Source organism: Pipistrellus kuhlii, unplaced genomic scaffold (assembly GCF_014108245.1).
Source record: "Pipistrellus kuhlii isolate mPipKuh1 unplaced genomic scaffold, mPipKuh1.p scaffold_m20_p_44, whole genome shotgun sequence".
NCBI lineage: Eukaryota > Metazoa > Chordata > Mammalia > Chiroptera > Vespertilionidae > Pipistrellus > Pipistrellus kuhlii.
Genome location: NW_023425545.1, coordinates 3,095,811 through 3,112,094, shown reverse-complemented (window position 1 = coordinate 3,112,094; position 16,284 = coordinate 3,095,811). Strand labels below are relative to the sequence as shown.

General features: G+C 67.5%; 2 protein-coding genes across 6 annotated transcripts in view; one reads left to right on the top strand and one right to left on the bottom strand.

The window, feature by feature from the left end:
- The window catches only part of CSNK1D (casein kinase 1 delta), a 25,501-nt gene extending 15,770 nt beyond the window's left edge, over window positions 1-9,731 (top strand). For 2 of the 4 annotated variants that reach the window (XM_036412298.2, XM_036412295.2), the window contains 5 exons: window positions 26-196; window positions 691-839; window positions 2,458-2,629; window positions 3,115-3,254; window positions 8,980-9,731. In XM_036412298.2, coding sequence (XP_036268191.1) covers window positions 26-196; window positions 691-839; window positions 2,458-2,629; window positions 3,115-3,254; window positions 8,980-9,069 — 722 coding nt within the window. In that variant the 3' untranslated portion in view covers window positions 9,070-9,731. Of the gene's footprint in view, window positions 1-25; window positions 197-690; window positions 840-2,457; window positions 2,630-3,114; window positions 3,255-5,733; window positions 5,798-6,802; window positions 8,376-8,979 lie in introns of those variants that run through there. The other 2 variants (XM_036412297.2, XM_036412296.2) reach the window with 2 other exon arrangements.
- Window positions 9,364-16,284, bottom strand: SLC16A3 (solute carrier family 16 member 3). 2 transcript variants are annotated; one of them, XM_045572282.1, is made up of 6 exons: window positions 16,205-16,284; window positions 12,957-13,101; window positions 11,767-12,014; window positions 11,289-11,432; window positions 10,218-10,988; window positions 9,364-10,025 (listed from the first exon to the last, which is right to left on the bottom strand). In XM_045572282.1, exons 3-6 carry the CDS (start codon window positions 11,987-11,989, stop codon window positions 9,763-9,765), a joined length of 1,401 nt encoding a protein of 466 aa, XP_045428238.1. In that variant the 5' UTR covers window positions 11,990-12,014; window positions 12,957-13,101; window positions 16,205-16,284; the 3' UTR covers window positions 9,364-9,762. The 2 variants fall into 2 exon arrangements, with proteins under 2 accessions (XP_045428238.1, XP_036268182.1); XM_036412289.2 differs by having other exon boundaries at window positions 12,952-13,101; window positions 16,205-16,283.

Here is a 16,284-nt window from a genome sequence, read left to right as displayed (position 1 = left end):
TTTACCCGTTTCCTCCTCTTTCCAGAACAATCTCGAAGGGACGACCTGGAATCGCTGGGCTACGTGCTCATGTACTTCAACCTGGGCTCCCTGCCCTGGCAGGGGCTGAAGGCTGCCACCAAGCGGCAGAAATACGAACGCATCAGCGAGAAGAAGATGTCCACGCCCATCGAAATGCTGTGCAAAGGCTACCCCTGTGAGTTGCCTGGGGCCTGTGCGGGCTAGGGCCTCGGGGAGGTGACCCAGGCAAGCCCCTTGCGTGGCAGGGGGCCGGGTCTCCGGACATCTGGAGCCACAGCTCAGGGCGTTGTCCTTTGCTGCGTGGGGATGCCTCTGGGACGGGCCCAGTGAAGCCAATGCTCAGTGCGGCCACATTCTCTTTTAGAGATTTTTTTACTGGTTTTCGGAGAGAGAGAAACACTGATCGGCTGCCTCCTACACACCCCCTACCAGGGATCAAACCTGCAGCCGGGCATGTGCCCTGACAAGGATCGAACGGCAGCCTTGTGTTGCATGAGTGACACCCAGCCAGCTGCCCCACTGTGGCCCGGGCAGCGTGCATTGTCTCTCTCTCCCAGCCCTCCATCCTGCACCATGTGGCGGCGCTCAGGCTCCCTGTCCCGCCCCTAAGTGAGGAGGGGTTACCTGTTGCCGGTGCTTCTGGTTAGCTCTGAGTTTCTTGTTTTACAGCCGAGTTTGCCACGTACCTGAATTTCTGCCGTTCGTTGCGTTTTGATGACAAGCCTGACTACTCGTACCTGAGACAGCTCTTCCGTAACCTATTCCATCGCCAGGGCTTCTCCTACGACTACGTGTTTGACTGGAACATGCTCAAGTTTGTAAGTGGCATCGCCAGCTTCTGGCCTTTCGTGCAGACAAGAAGCAGCCCACCAGCCAAGGCTGCAGCTGTCTGCTCACGTATGTGTGAGGCTCACGCGTGTGTGAGGCGAGCTGCCTGAGTCAGGCTCGGAGCACGTATGCTGCACTGGAGCTGGTGTTCCTGCCGGGAGAGGTGCCTGCCGGGAGAGGCCCAAGAAGCCAAGAGCCCATGGGGAGGCACAGGCAGACATGCAGGTGGGGGTGTCCACCCGTGGGAGGGTGTCCAGAGCCAGCCCTCTCAACACCGTGTCTTTTCTCGTTGAACGCTCCTTTTGTTATGGTTACCACAGCTCTTGGGGGTGTGGTTCTGAGCCCTGGGGTGTTGCAGTGTGATGCCCACTTGTCCCTTACGCAGGAGGAGTGGCTGAGACAGGCTTCTGCACAGGGTGTGGCCTGGGAAGGTGCTGGGTGCTGAGCCCGACCTTGGCCCTGCAATAAGCTAGACTCGTGTTTGTTACACGTGTGTTCGATTGCCCGCACGAATGCTGCAGGGGGTGAGGGCCGAGCTTGAACTTTAACTTGTTCCCATACAAGTGGGTGAGTTTGTTAATTAATCTGTGGACATCACGGCCAGGATTCCAGCTGTTTTAGAACTTCTTTCCTCTTTCCTCGGAAGCTCGTTCTCTTAGTCGTGAGCTTCAAACAGGAATTGGAGCCTTTCCTGGTGACAGCCGGACTAAGGGTCTGAGCCTCCCTGTGCAGAACTGGAAGCTTTCCCTGTGCGGGCAGGTCGTGCCGGCCAGCATGAGGCTGCCACCTCCAGGGGGAGGGCCCGCCACAGAGCCTGCCTGACACAGACCTGGCCTGTGTGTCCATGGAGAGCCAGGTGGTGGGGAGAGGGGCCACCAGTCAGAGCCCCTCGCAGCCCCCGTTCTGAACCGTCCTCAGCAGGCTCGGCCGGCCTTTTCTGGTGAAGGCCACATAGCACCTCGTTTGGGCTTTGCAGTCAGAGCGGTGCTGCCGCCACCCCACTTGGCTGTCCCGGGGGAGGCTGTGGGCGGAACGTGTGCAGAAACAGATGGGTCTGGGCTTGGCCCCAAGGCCAGAGTTTGCAGACTCTCGCTGTCAGGGCTGGGAACCGAGTGTAAGCTTCCGTGTGCGGTAGCCTAGCTGTACCACGGGACATGAGTGCCCGTGCAGTGGCTTGGAACTGACTGAGAGTGAAGTGGCTGCCTGTGCCCAAGTCTACCACGTGGCCCCCCAGGACAGGCCTGGCCTCTGCCCTCGGGACGAGAGCCCCAGCATCACCTTTGCCCTGGGTTCAAGGTCTGGACCGAGAGGACTGCCGCTCATGCCTGCTCAGACTCCCGCCATCCACCTTCAGGCGGTTTCCTGTCCCTGTGATTGCGGGCCGAGAAGAGGTCTCCCCCCCCAGCCGCTGCCAGGGTTGCGCTGGAGGAAGTGCTGTAGCCGTGGTGGGAAGTCGGAGGGGCCTGGCTGCCCGCTCCCCACTCGGGACGGGCTGGGCCGGAGAAGCATCTCGCCGGCTTCGCCTTGCTCACACGCACGCCCCTGGTGTCTCTCGAGTTGGGATGCCTTGCAGGCTGCTCAGTTCCGTCTCCTTCTCTCGCTGCCCAGGGTGCCAGCCGGGCCGCTGACGATGCCGAGCGGGAACGCCGGGACCGCGAGGAGCGATTGAGACACTCCCGGAATCCAGCCACGCGGGGGCTGCCTTCCACAGCCTCCGGCCGGCTGCGGGGAACACAAGAAGTGGCTGCCCCCACCCCTCTCACCCCTACCTCACACACTGGTGAGTGCCCTGGGCCCCAGCTTGAGCCACGTGCCCACCCACCCCACCCCAGCAGGCAGGGGGTTCTGTTAGGGGTGACCTCGGGGGGAGCCAGCTCTGAGCAGGGTCTGGGCTGGGAGCTGTGCCTCCTGGGGGTGCCTGTGTGGCCCTCTTCCAGCTCCCGAGGTTGGACAGGCGAGGGAGCAGTTTCTCATTCTTGGCGCACACATCCCCCCACCAGTCTCCATCCCCACTTCTTCCCCATCCCTGACAGCATCCCAGCAGAGCCCTGCGTACCTGCCCATGGGACACCCGCGCTGGTGTCCCCCTCGAGGGCCCTGCCGCAGGCCTTGGGCAAACTGCTGGGCAGCGAGAGGCGCAGTGTTGGCTGGGGCGCCTCCCTGTGGCTCTGTTAGCCGGGCGGGTGCAGGGTGGCCTGCTCCGGGTCGCGCTGAGGATAAGCTCTGGGTGCAGCTGAGGGGGCCTCACTCCTGCCTCTCCCTCAGCTAACACCTCTCCTCGGCCCGTGTCCGGCATGGAAAGGGAGCGGAAAGTGAGTATGCGGCTGCACCGCGGCGCCCCCGTCAACATCTCCTCGTCGGATCTTACGGGCCGACAAGATACCTCCCGCATGTCCACCTCACAGGTATGCGCGCCAGCTTGCCGGGGTGGGACGCTGCCACAGGCTTCTCTCTGTGTGGACTGGTCTGTGGGCTCCAGGCGGGGGGCGGGGAGGGTGAGGGCTTGGAAGGGTCGAGCTGATGAGGTGCCCTGGCCCCTGGCTGCTCTTGGCCCCCGTGGTTGGGAGACAGCTGTGTGGGTGCAGGGCGCACTCCGCCGTGCGGGACGGAGCGGGGCCTCTTCTCTGCTGCTGCCCCAGCCAAGCTGGCCTGTGGCTCGGCGTTCCTGCGCACACTGGCCACACTGCCCGCACTGTGCCCGCCGGCTCTGGGTTCCCGGAGGCACACCAGCCTCGGGCTCTTCTCTCCTTGGTGGTCACGTGGGGTGGGGTGGGCGAGGCCTGTTGGGGCTCCCAGCACCTGGTGACGTCGTGGGTGAGGATCCCCGTCTTGGCATCCCCGTGCGCTTGTCCTCTGGGGCCTCGTGGCGTCCTCTGCGGTTCCCTCTGCCCACGTGGCTCCCGTGGCTGTGGTTCTGTCGTGCAAGCACCTCTCTCAGCACAACAGCGTTTTCCCTCGAGTGCTGCCAGGGGCCCTTCCGTGACAGGGATGGTTAGGCGTCAGGACCCTGCCCCTGCTGCGACCATTTCATGGGGTGTCCCAGGGGAAGTCGGGTGCAGGTGGCCCTCTTCACTGTGATGCCACCTCGGTGTATAGGTTAGCTCCTGGGCCCCACGGCCGGGCCTGGTGGATTCGGGGTGTAGCTTGTTAGTGAATGGGGTGGTGTGGGCACAGTGGCTGGAGAGCTGCAGGACCTGCTGGTCTCTGGCAGAGGACCAGGTATGCCAGGCGGAGGCAGAACTGACCACTCTGCACCAGCTGATCGCCTGGCTGTGACCCTGCTGGACACGAGGGCTCCGTGCCTAGCTCTCCAGAGACTGGAGATGCAGGTGGTTTGAATGCAAGGGGTCTGGCCGGGGTGATGCTCCCAGCCCTCCTCCCTCCCCTCAAGATGCAGCAGGGCTTCAGGGGCTCCTTCCCTCGAGCCTGTAATCCATGAGTCGGCAGCGGGAGCAGGTCCTGGGAGCCGTCCATCCCCCGTGTGTGCAGTGGCGCTGTGGCCTGGGGGTGCCAGGGGCTCTGGGTGGACTCGGCGTCTGTGTGTTGGGGGACCCAGCCAGCAAAGACCGGGGAAGGAGCCGGCCTACCTTCCTACGAAGAGAAAGTGTGTGATGGGTTTGGGATCGCTGAGGAAGTGGGAGAGTCAGAAGTCCCAGGTGGGAGTCCAGCTCTTCAGCGCGGACCACGGCGTCCTGAGGAGGCTTAGCCGCTGCCGCGAGCTTATCACTCGTGTCCTTTATGCTCCTTCTCTCTCCTCCCTCCCTCTCTCTCTCCTCCTCTCCCCCCCCCCCCCGGAGGAATGGAGGTGGGCCTGTACAGAGGGAGGGGCTCTGAGAGATTGGATTGGGGTGTTTCCCTCCAAAAGCAGCACCTCAGCGCGCGTCACTGGTCACCCTGGAGATTTTCTCAGGATGTTCATGCAGAGGACTCGGCCCGGGGGAGGTGTGTCCTGAGGCTCCATCCCGTTGTGTCTGTCTCGGTTCCTGGTCACTGTGGGCTGCCTTAGGAAGCTCTGAAAGGCCCCGTGGGCCAGCGTGAGACTCGAGGGGCTGCCTCGTCTGCCCTGGTAGTTTGGAAGTTAAGGCTTCCGTGGTTTTATAGCCTCCAACCACACGTGCTCCCCAGAGGAAGGGGGTGAGGAGAAACAGCCATGCTGTGTCCGCCTGCCTCCCCAGCATCTCTGTGCCTTGAGGAGGAGACAGCCGGTGCCCATGTGCCTGGCCCAGCTTCAGCAGGAAGGGCCTCGGTGCCAGCTCGCCAGTGGCAAGACCTGCTGCCCCTCTCCAGCTGGGTGTGGCGGCGTCGACCTCTGTGTCCTCCGTCCTGACCCCTGGCCAGCCTGTGCTCACGTCCACGTTCTCCTTGAGGGCAGCTGTGCTAGGCCAGCCCTCGGGGCCTGTCTGCATCCCTGGCCCTGGGTGCCAGTGGCCGCACAGGGAGCTCCAGGGCGTCCAGTGGGGAGCCCAGCTGATGCGCTCAGTCCCGCAGTGCTGTGGGCAGCGCTGGTTCCGGGCCGTGGACTGCGCGGTAGTTTGAGCCACATCCTGCCTCCCAGCGAGGTCCCTCCTCCCATGTCAGTGAGGAGATGTGTCCGGTCGTGTGTCGTAGGGAGGCACAGGCTGCTCCGAGCAGTGACAAGGCTGGCAGCTGGGCGTCGTTCTCGCTCCCCCACCCCGCCGGCCTTGGGGACGGGTCATCCTGGAGGAGCCGCTGTCTGCTCTCGTTTGGGGGCAGGTGAGGCTGAGCTCCTGGGCGGTTCCTGGGTCCCTTGAGGCCCCCAGGCCAGTGCTGGTGGCGGCGAGGCGAGGACACGCTTCTAGGAAAGGAGCCTCCTCTGGGCCGGCCCGGCTCCTCACCAACAGCTGTCTTTTCCCCCCACCTCAGAATAGCATTCCTTTCGAACACCACGGCAAGTAGCTGCACGTCTCCCGTTGGAAGGCAGCACTGGGTGAGTGTGCTCATGGCCTGTCTCGCCGACAGCAGGACCAGGGCGGGCGGGGCTGACCCCTGCCCACAGGGCGCACGCAGTGGGCTTGGTCTTGCACGCCAGGAGCTGCAGAGCGAGCCCCTCTGCCCAGTGCTTTCCCTCACGGGTTCCAGAACTGCGGTCAGGGCCAGTCGGGGTGGGGAGCCAGCAGGCGGTAGGCGGTTCCTGAATGGGTGACCCCAGGGCCTGCTGCTGTGAGTCGGAGCCTGTGTGGGGAGCGGACCGGGCTCTGTAGTGCGCTGGGTCCGGGTCGGTTGTCGGATCTGTCAGTCGTGCTCAGCTGAGGGGCCGCGCTTGGTGGGGCCTCGTGTGCTCTTGCTGCGCGAGACTCCTGTGGTCTCCGCCGTCTGGCTTTGCCATCTCTTCCTTCCTCGTTTATTTGTCTTCCTCGTTTTATTTTTCTTTTCAAAGTTGGTCTCTGCCCGGTATCTTGTCTCTGCTGTGTGTGTACTAACCCGTCGCCCAGCACTGCTCCCTGCCGACGCGCATGGCTGGGCGCCCAGGCCGCGCTCCCGTCTGGCCATGCAGGGCGGCTCCTCCCCTGGATGGGGGCTGGCGGCTCGGCCACGTGGACCTGCTGGGGCTTTAACACTACGGTGCTCTAGGGACCTTCTCCATGGGAACCGCTTGTACCGCCCACCCCCGGAGGGTGGGAACCCCAGTGCCCTGGGGCCTGGCCCCCAGGCTACTTGAGGGGTGGCTGGGAGCCAGTGTCTCTCCTGCTTGGACTCTGTCCTGTCGTTGACGAGCTTCTCGGCCGCCTGCATGCCTCTTCCTCTTCCGTCTTCTGTTGCTGTTCTGCTGAGCACGTCCTGGCCGCAGAGGGCGCTCCTGGAGCAGCTGGGGGCACGGGCGTCCAGAGTGGGCGAGGCGGCGTCTGTCCCCTTCCTCCCAGGGCACCTCCCTGACCGGCCGGCCCCGCCCCCGGCCGCACGCTGACCTTGTCCTGTGCTTTGGCTCCGACAGATTCCCGGTCGGGTGGCTTCCAGTGGTCTTCAGTCTGTCGTGCACCGATGAGAGCTCCTTTGTGCTGTGAAGGGCAGGCAATGCATGGCTGATCTCCTGTTACATGGCTTTACTAGTGACGCTCCCCGGGCTAGGACACCGGGCACTCCAGGCCACCCACTCAGCAACGCCCGGGGGAAAGACTGACCGGACAGACTCCAAGCGCTGCCACCGCCGGGCTCCACTGAGGCCCCGGGGACGGTGTCCCGGGGCTGGGAAGACGGCCGCCTGAGTGCCAGACACTTGCAGACAGCAGACTCCGATCCAGAGCCTTTCGGTCCTCCCTCCGCGGTGGTGCCCGTGCTCCCCGATGAGTCTGCTGTACCACCATCTTCTACTTGGTTCTGACAGTTTTGTATCATTTTGCTAAAAATTACTGGCTTAAATCTGTGTAAAGAATCTTTTTATTGTTTCTTCTCGTCTGTTTCTGCGGTCTTAAAAAAGATGACCTCAAGTGTCCCGCCTCAGACACCGGCGTGGAGTTTCTGTAGACCAAGGTTGGCGGGTACCCTGCTGCCAGTGACGTTTCCTGCTTCTGTTTGGTGTAGTCCACCGTGGAGAGGGGTGTTCTCCCGGAAATTGTCACGTGTACACGTGTGTAACGTGTCTGTGCGTGTGTTGTGTGCTGTGTCCTGTGACCTCCTGGTTTTGGCCATCACTCCCTTCCACCGTCACTGAGCCGCCAGGACTCGAGTCGTCAGAGCCGTTAGAAGGGCGGAGCGAGCGCTGACCCACCTCCCAGACGCGGCAGTGGACCAGGTGCCTAGGACCCCGGGCCCAGGACGCGGACGCGGAGGCTGCGCCGGGCCCTCCTGGGTTGTGCGCGGTTCCTTTGCTGATGGCTGTTGCCTGGGGGCATTTTCTAGACAGACTGTAAATATTAGCGTTGCAGAGTGGCCCTTCCGTGTGCTAACATCTGTGTACTCAACATCTGTCCACCTGGGATGCAAGTTTGCCCAGAAAGAGGCTGGCCAAAGGGAGCCCCCTCTGAAGTGACCTGAGGCCCAGGAGGAGGGTATGTCCTGCTTTGAGCCCAGAGGACGGGAAGCAGGCAGCGCCGGGCTGCCGTGTGCGTGCCCCAGGCGGTGGCAGAGTAGCCGGGGCCCCCGTCTCGGAGCAGGGCACAATGCATACATTCGTAGGTACTCCCACTCCGTCACCCCACGGCACCTGGGGAGCTTGTAGGAAGCTGTTAGCCTTTAAAGGTGTCCAGGTCCATGTCCCTCCTGCCCCGCGTCCCACCGCACAGGGGCGCTGGTCCTGGGACACCCCGGTGGGTGCACCGATGCACAGCTGGCTGCCCTGCAGGTGCTGGGGGATGTGACTAGCGGGTGAGTCAGCAGGGGCTTCCCTCGGGATGGGTAGCCGCAGTTCACCCAGCCCTCCCGCTGGCCGCCGACAGTGTCACATCGATTGCCCCGCCACGAGCCAGTGTCTGCAGCCCGCGGGGTGGTGTCCGACTGCATTTGTGTGACCACTGTATTTGTGTACTTACCACACCGTGTAAATAATAAATATATGACGTCTACCTTTCCTCCCCGCCCAGCATGTGGTCTTTATTTCGTCAGCGCCTTTCAGCGTGGGTGATTTCAGAGCCTGGGAGCAGGTGGACGGGTGGGGGTGGGGGGGTGCTGCACTTGTCATCGCCCATTCCCAAGGCCAGGGCAGGTGGGCATGCGACCCTTCCAGATGTGCTGAGTGCCTCGGGCCCTTCCTAGTGGCCCCAGGCATGACTCCCGGGTGGCCCGTCCTCTCATGGCCAGGCCTTTGGGGGCAGGGAAGTCCACAGGGCACCCAGTCCTGATCGGTAAGCCAGGGAAGTCCTGTGACAGCAGCAGGCTGAGCTCCCCGCGGGGGAAGCCAGAGGGCTGCACAGCCCAGAGGGCGGGCAGCTACCGAGCCACAGGCTGTGGGGCTGGCCTTTCCAGACCTGACAAGCTTTGCCCAGGGCCCCTCTGGCCCACCTCCCCCGAGGGGTCAGTAGATGCAGGGCGTGCCTTGGCCTGGGAGTGCCGGCTGAGGGGACAGCAGAGGGGGTGCGGACAGGGCCCCGGGGCTGCTGCGGCGCCGAGCTCCCGGGCGGTGTCTGTCCTGGTGGCCGAGCCCAGAGGTGAGCCCTCGCTTGCTTTTCGTTGCAGAGGAGCAGAGACGGGGCGTCTCTCCGGCTGCACTCGGCCCGCCAGGGCGCCCGCTGCCGGCCCCAGCGCCCTCGACGCACCACCTACTGAGGCGGCCCCAGCGGCCCCCGATCGGGGTCCCAGCCACGCAGGCGCACTGGCCGTGAGGGCAGGTGGGTGTGAGGGACCTGGGCGAGGCTAGGGCTGGTCAAGGAGGACGGGAGCAGATAGGACCCGGGTCTGACCGGACGGCCAGGCAGCCGCCTGAGGGTGAGTCAGTAAAAGGCAGAACCTAGTGGTCATGCCGAGGGCTCCCAGTGCCGGCGCGGGCCCAACAGCCCTCTTGTTGAGAAAGTGAGGTTTGGGGGAGCGGTAGACCACACCACACCTGGAGCCAAACTTCGCTCCTCCTACGCGCAGGTTTATTCCAGACCTCCCGGCTGCAGGAGGGAGCTGTCCCCAGACACTCAGGGTGGCGAAGGGCATGGTGGGTGCAGGCAGGGGGGAAGGTCTGGCCCCACCCTCTGATTAAAGTCTCCAAAGGGTGGGCTCTAGGTCCTTGAGCCCCACTGCGGGCACCGGTTCTCCTGGGGTCGGCAGGCCGGGTGCCGGCGCCTGTAACCTGGGGCTTGGCTTCACCACAGATCGCTTTGGAATGACACGGTTCCCACCCGCCGCCTCCCCCGAGAAACTGATGAGGTGACAATCCCCTGCTGGGGGGCCCCGCCTGAGATAGTCCCGTTTGTGAAATAAATATGAACCTTGACAGCCTCCGTCCGGTTCCCTGCGCCCGCCGCTCCGAGCTCAGACGCTGGTCTCCGGCGTGTGAGCCACCTCCCCTTGCTTCTCAGGCTCCGCCTTCAGGAAGTGCTCCACCTCCCTGGAGTCCACCCCGTCCCTGCCGTCCGCAGGGGGCTGGGGGCCCTGGCCCTCCGTGGCCGCCCCCGCGGGCTTCCTCCCGATGCAGAAGAAGTTGCCGAGCAGCAGCACCAGGGAGGCGGCCAGCACCTCCGCCCCGGCCAGGATGAACACGTACTGGTAGACGTGCGTGGCGTCCAGGAGGCGGCCTGCGGAGGGGACAGGGTCAGCGTGGCCGGGCCCCCACCCTGCCGTCTGGTGCCTCCGACGCCTACCTGGGGCTGTGCGCTGGGAGCAGGGGGCGGCCTGGCGAGGCCGGCAGGGGGAGGGCTTCCTCCTGCTCAGGACCCTCCCCCCGTGAGTCCCTTTCCCGGGACGGGCCAGGGTCTGGCCCGGCTCACCTCCGGACGGGGGCCCGATGAGCACGGCGATGGCCTCCAGCAGCAGCACGAGGCCGATGGCGCTGGAGAAGGCGTGGGTGCCCACGATGGCCATGAGCACCTCGAACTGCAGGGCGCCCACCATGCCGTAGGAGATGCCGAAGAAGACGCAGAAGACCGCCAGGCCCCCGTAGTCGCCGGCCGTGGAGCCGGTGAGGTCGGTGAAGCCGTTGAAGAACATGGCGAAGCTGAAGAGGTAGACGGAGTAGGGGCGCACCTTGGGGAGCCCCGCCAGGAAGCCGGCGGCCGGCCGCGCGAAGATGTCCACGAAGCCCAGCACGGTCAGCAGGAAGGCGGCCCGCGTGTCCGGCACGCCCAGGTCCTTGGCGTAGCTCACCACGAACACGGGCGGCACGAACAGCCCCAGCACCATGATGGAGGCGGCCGCCGCGTAGATGACGAAACCGCGGTCCCTGAAGACGCTCAGGTCCAGCAGCCGCCGGGCCGGCCTCTGGGGCGCCCCCGCCCCCGCCCCCGCCCCCGCCCCCCGGGGCGCCTCCAGGGGCCGCATGAGCGCGGCGCACGCGCAGCAGTTGAGCAGCAGGCCGCCCAGGATGAGGAAGCCGCCGCGCCAGCCGTACTGCTCCTGCAGCAGCTGCCCCAGCGGGGACAGGGCGCACAGGAACACCGGGCTGCCGGCCGCTGCCAGCCCGTTGGCCAGGGGGCGCCGCTTGTTGAAGTAACGGTTAAGCATGATGAGCGAGGGCTGGAAGTTGAGCGCCAAACCCAAGCCTGCAGCGGGGGAGCAGGGGGTGAGAGCTGGCCCTGCCCCCGGGGCCCGCCCGCCCCGCCCGCCCCGCCCCGTGTGTCCCCAACACAGGCTCCTGCCTGGACGGTTCTTTGTGGGCTGAGGGGTGTCGGCGGGGGGAGACCCAGTGTGTGTACAGGACGCCCATCACCGCCGGACCCGCGGGAGACAGACGGGAAAGAGGGACAGACAGGCTGGCGCCGGGGGCGGGATGACAGGGGACTTTTCCTCCACGGGCCTGACCCGCCGCGCCCCGCCCCACCCCACCCCGGCCGGCCGCTCACCGGTCAGGACGCCCGTGGTGAGGTACAGCTCGATGACGCTCCTGCAGAAGGAGGCGGCCACCATGCCCAGGGACGCCAGGAGGCCGCCCACCAGCATGACGGGCCGGCAGCCGAAGCGGTTCACGCACACGCTGCAGAGCGGGCCTGGGGGCGACAGTGCCGATGGAGCCCACCTCCCCCACGCCCGGCCCAGCTCCCGCCCACCCTGAGGCCACAGTGCACACAAAGGGGTCCCCAGGCAGAGAACCCACCATCTGTCTGAGAAGGGGGGTCGGCCTTGTGTGCTGGGACTGCACAGCTGGCAGAGGAGGCTGGCCCCACCCGGGCCAGACGGGCCCCTCGCCTGCCCCAGGCCCTCACCTGCCCCTGACCCTTTCCTATCCCAGGCCCTCACCTGCCCCTGACCCTTTCCTATCTCAGGCCCTCACCTGCCCCTGACCCTCAGCTGCCCCAGGCCCTCACCTGCCCCTGACCTCACCTGTGCCGTACAGCATGGCCAGCAGGATGGAGGAGATCCAGGCCGTGTCACTGTAGCCGATACCAAACTCGAGCATGAGCTCCTTGAAGAAGACACTGACCGCCTTGGGGAAGGCGTAGGAGAAGCCTGTGATGACGAAGCAGCCCAGGAGCACGGCCCAGCCCCAGCCCCCGTCAGGGGCCTTGACACCTGTGGGGCCCTCGTCTGCCACAGCCCCTCCCATGGCCAGGGGGGCGGGTTCCGAGTCCCTGAGGGAGAGAGAGCAGGCTCACTGGCTGTCCGGTGCCACCCAGCCACCGCCCGGCAGTGAGGACGGTCGGGCATAGCACACACCAAGGGCCACACCAGGCCATACCCTCCTCAGCCCCACCCTGCCCCGCCCCCAGCCGGAGCCCAGCTCTGGCCGCTCCCTGAGCCCCACCTGTGCCCGCCGCCCCCGCCTGTGCTGGGCCCACCCTCCTCCCCAGCGGCTGGCACTCAGCTGGCTCCCAGGGGCTGTGGAAGCAGCCTCCACACCCCCCTCGCCGGCAGCTGAGGCTGAGGCAGGCCCCTGGGGGACCTGGACCTGATCTGGGGGTGGTGTCCCCTTGAGACCTAAACGCAGGCCAGCCTCTCTCTCCCTCTGCCAGGGAGATGGGCTGCCCCATGGTGGCACTGACCGGGGCAGAGCCTGAGGTTGGGGGCAGGTTCTCCCCGGGCAGGACTGGCCTCTGTGCCCTGTCCACACAGAGGACCCCACCTGCTTGCCCTGCCCACCCGTTACTAGGCACAGGCCACAGCTCCTGGGGAGAGGCTGAGGCCTCGGGACAGCCGAAGAAGAGCTGGGGCGGGCAGCAGCGGCCCAGCCCAGTTGCCCCTCGGAGGCTGGAGTTTAACCCCTCAGGTGGGGGCGGGGTGGGCAGGGCAGCCAATCAGCCCCTGGAGAAAACCATGCCAGCCCAGGCTGCCCAGCCAGGAGGGAGCCAGCTGCCCCCGAGGCCCCACAAGCCCCACAGCAGCCACAGCTGATCCCCAGCTGATCTCCCCTTTAAATCCCAGGAATTTGGCTTGAGGCCCTGGAACCTGGGGCCCCACTTCCAGCTGGAGATCGGTCCCCCCTGTCTTCACCCCCCGCCCCTGCCCCTCCGGCCGATCCTGGCACCAAAAGCCTAATCCCAGATCAGCCTGGCGGCCCCGTCCGCCCACCTCACTGGACAGAAGCTGTTCCGAGGGGAGCCGCCTCCCGGTGCGGGTGCGGGTGCGGGTGCGGGGAAGGCCGGTCACACGGCCGGCTGCTTCAGCGGCACCCGCCCGCGGCCACTGGGTCTGTCCTTCTGTCCGTGCCCGCCACGTGCTCTGTGGGGAGATGGATGTGGAGCATTTGCAAATCCTGTGGTTTAGATACTCCACCTGCACTGAGGCCAGCACTTCCTGCTGTCCCCTTCCCACCAGCCCGCCCGGCCTGGGCCAGCTGAGCTCGGGTTCAGGGTGGAGGGCAAGGGAAGTGGAAATAAGACAGCTCCCCACCCAGCACCCAGGCCACGGCGCTGTGCCCGCGGGGGCCCTGATGGAAGTCTGGGGGCCTGACTCGGATGTTTTCCAAGGGCTTCCTGTGTGATTCCGGCAGCAGCTGCTGCCCAGAGCACACTGTTCAGTGACCGGACCCCCAGGGCCGGCAAGGGCCAGGGCCAGGGCCAGGGTGAGGACAAGATGACACAGCCCACTGGAGCAGAACAATGCCCCCTCCCCGTCAGGGACTGTTCTGGAAAACCCAAGAGAAGTTCCCCCCTCCGCACCCCAACCTCAGTGGCCTCAGTGCCCTGTGTCCTGGCCGCCCCGGTCTTCAGCGAGCTACCCGGGGCTGTTTCCGAAGCCAAGGGCCGCTCAGCGTGCAGGGAAGGCTGACAGGTAACCAGGGCGCCCCACCCAAGGGAGCTCCCTCCTGCAAACTCGCCTGCAGCCCCGTGGCTTGGCCCAGCCGACTGGCCACTGCATCTGCGGCTCAGGGGACCCGCAGCCCCGCGGCTCTGCAGCCGGCTTCCAGCTAACCCCAGCTGCCCGGCCCCACCCACTCAGCCAGGCCTCAGGGAGGTGGTGATTTGCACGCTGTGGGGGGGATGGTGGGTGAGCAGGAAGGGGCGGCTCTCGTTTGGGGCACAGGGAGCAGGGCCCTACAAATGTACGGAGGCACCAAAGGGGCGGATGTCCGTGAGCAAAATGGCCCCGTCCCGCCAGCCAGGTGGCGGGCGAGGGAGAGGAGGGCCTGCCAGGCACAGCCCGCTGGCGCTCCGAGGAGAGCCCTCCGCCGCCCAGTCCAGGCTCGGGAGGGGAGGGCTGCCCCTCCAGGGCGGGGCAGGTGGGGCACCCTCCCTGCGGTGCCCAGGAGGGCGGCACGGGCACAGGAGTGGGTACACGCCGCCTGGGTGGCCTCTGGTGACATTTACCCTCCCCGCGAAGCATGCAAACCACGTCCCAGCCCAGAATAACCTCCGCGCCTTGGAAAGCCGATCCCCCCGTGGGGTGTGGTGCGGCTTCTGGCCAGGCAGAGCTCCAGGGGCTCTGCCCCCTCCCCCAGCCTAGGCATCGGGAGCCGGGCAGCGGAGGGTGGAGAAGTGGGCACGGGATCCCGTGGGGTTTCCCGTTCGGCAGCTCACACAGCTGCCATCGGGAGTCTGCCCCCCAGGCTGGGTGCAGGACCCAGGTGCCTGTGAGCGGAGCCGTGTCCGGAGGGGTGCACTTGGGCCCTTTCCGGGTCAGGGATGGGCCCACCCCTGGCCCTGGGGCCTCCTCCCCGGTGCGACCGGTGCCCCCGCGTGCCTGGCGCCCTGCAGGCTCTGCGGTGCCCCCATCTCTCCAGGCTGGGGGGGCGGGACAGTCCCCGCGGGGAGGGGCAGGTGTAGGGGTGGCGGCGGGGAGGGAGCCGGACCCCGAGCTGCACACGCCCCCAGCCAGGTGGACGCGCTTCCGCTCCAGCTTCCGGGCGGGCGCAGGGGTCGGCGCCCGGGGAGGCGGGCGCGGGGCGCGGGGCGCGGGCGGGCAGGATGCTCGGCCGGGACGTGGGGGACGTGACCGCGCGCCGGGAGGAGCCGCCGTATTGCCTGGAGTAGGCGCCGCCGCTACCGTAATGCCGGCGCGCACTCCACGTGCAGGCCCGGAACCGCTCCCGCTCCCTGTCCCTCCGCGGGCCGCCCTCACCGGCGCTGGGACGGCGTCCCCTCCCGGCCTCCCACAGGGGGAACCGAGGCAGCGCCGGGAGGAGACCAGGCCCCGGCGCCCCGGCCTGCGTCTGGGCGCCTGGAGGTCAGCGGCTGCGCGGAGGCGTCTCCATCGCCCCCTCCCAGCGGGGCAGCCCCCCCCCACCGGTGTCCCGGGGTCAGGAGAGCCCGGAGGCCCCGGGCGCCGGCCCCGCCCGGTCACCTGGGGTCACTAGGGCCCGCTGTGCCCGGGCCTCCGTGCCAGCCAGGCGGCACCAGGCGCCGCACTGCCCACTGCCCGGGAGAGCGCAGGCCCGGCAGGCGCGCCGCTCACCCGCCCGCGGCCACGGCCACCCTCCGCCGCCGCCCCTCCCGCCCGGCACCCACCGGACCCAGCAGACGCGGGACCCCACGGTGCGGCGGGTCCCACACGCACCCACCTGCTCCTGGCCTGGCACAAGCCGGGCCGGGCTGCCGGGGGCGCACCCCGCTGCCCTCTGGCCCCAGCCCGGCCGCGGCCACCGCAGTCCCTCCGCCCGGCACCTGGACAGAGCAGCCCTCGGCCCTCCCCGCCGTCTCTGCCCCTCGCCAGCCCCCCTCGCCCACCCCTCACCGCCTCCCAGGGCGGCCACCACGTGGGTCGGGGCGTGATGGACCCATTTTCCCGGGAGTAAGCCGAGGCCCCGGTTCTCGGCGGCGGGGAGTCCGCGCGGTGCGGTCCGGTCCAGGGAGCCCGCCGCCCGCAGGGCTGGGCCGGAGGCGGGGAGGCCGGCGGGCAGCCCCCCTTCGCCGCTCCCCGGGAGCGAACCCACCAAATATAGCCGGGCCGGCCGGGCGCTATTTATACCCGGGCCCCGGGCCGCCGACGGGGGCGCCCGGCCCGGGCATCCCGGCCCCCGGGACCCCGGTCCGGCCCGGGCACCCCGGCCCCCAGGACCCCGTCCGGGCGGCCCGAGTACCCCGGCTCCCGGGACCCCGTCCGGCCCGAGCACCCCGGCTCCCGGGACCCCGTCCGGCCCGGGCATCCCGGCCCCCAGGACCCCGTCCGGGCCCGGGCACCCAGGCCCTCAGGACCCCGTCCGGCCCGAGCACCCCGGCCCCCAGGACCCCGTCCGGGCCTGGGCAGGCGGAAGGCGGGTCCGAGCCGGCACCCGGACCCGGAGAGGGAGGGCGGGGGGCGCACGCGGGGATTCTGCGCCGCGCGGTCCGGAGGGTCCCGGGTTCGAGACCCGGCCCGGTCCCGCGGAGCGTCCGGCCGAGCCTACCTGCGCCCACTCGCCGGCCGCGTCCGTCGCCCGCCGCCCGGCCGCGCTGGGGGCCCCGGTGCTCCGGCCCCGGCCCGTCC

Bases quoted from the DNA above. Each gene is read 5' to 3' on its own strand.
- SLC16A3 (XM_045572282.1), bottom strand. From the start codon at position 11,989: ATGGGAGGGGCTGTGGCAGACGAGGGCCCCACAGGTGTCAAGGCCCCT. The intron at 10,989-11,288 runs GTGAGCGGCCGG...CCCCCGCTGCAG, and splicing joins CACCACGGGCGTCCTGACCG to GCTTGGGTTTGGCGCTCAAC. The intron at 10,026-10,217 runs GTGAGCCGGGCC...TCCCCTCCGCAG, and splicing joins CATCGGGCCCCCGTCCGGAG to GCCGCCTCCTGGACGCCACG.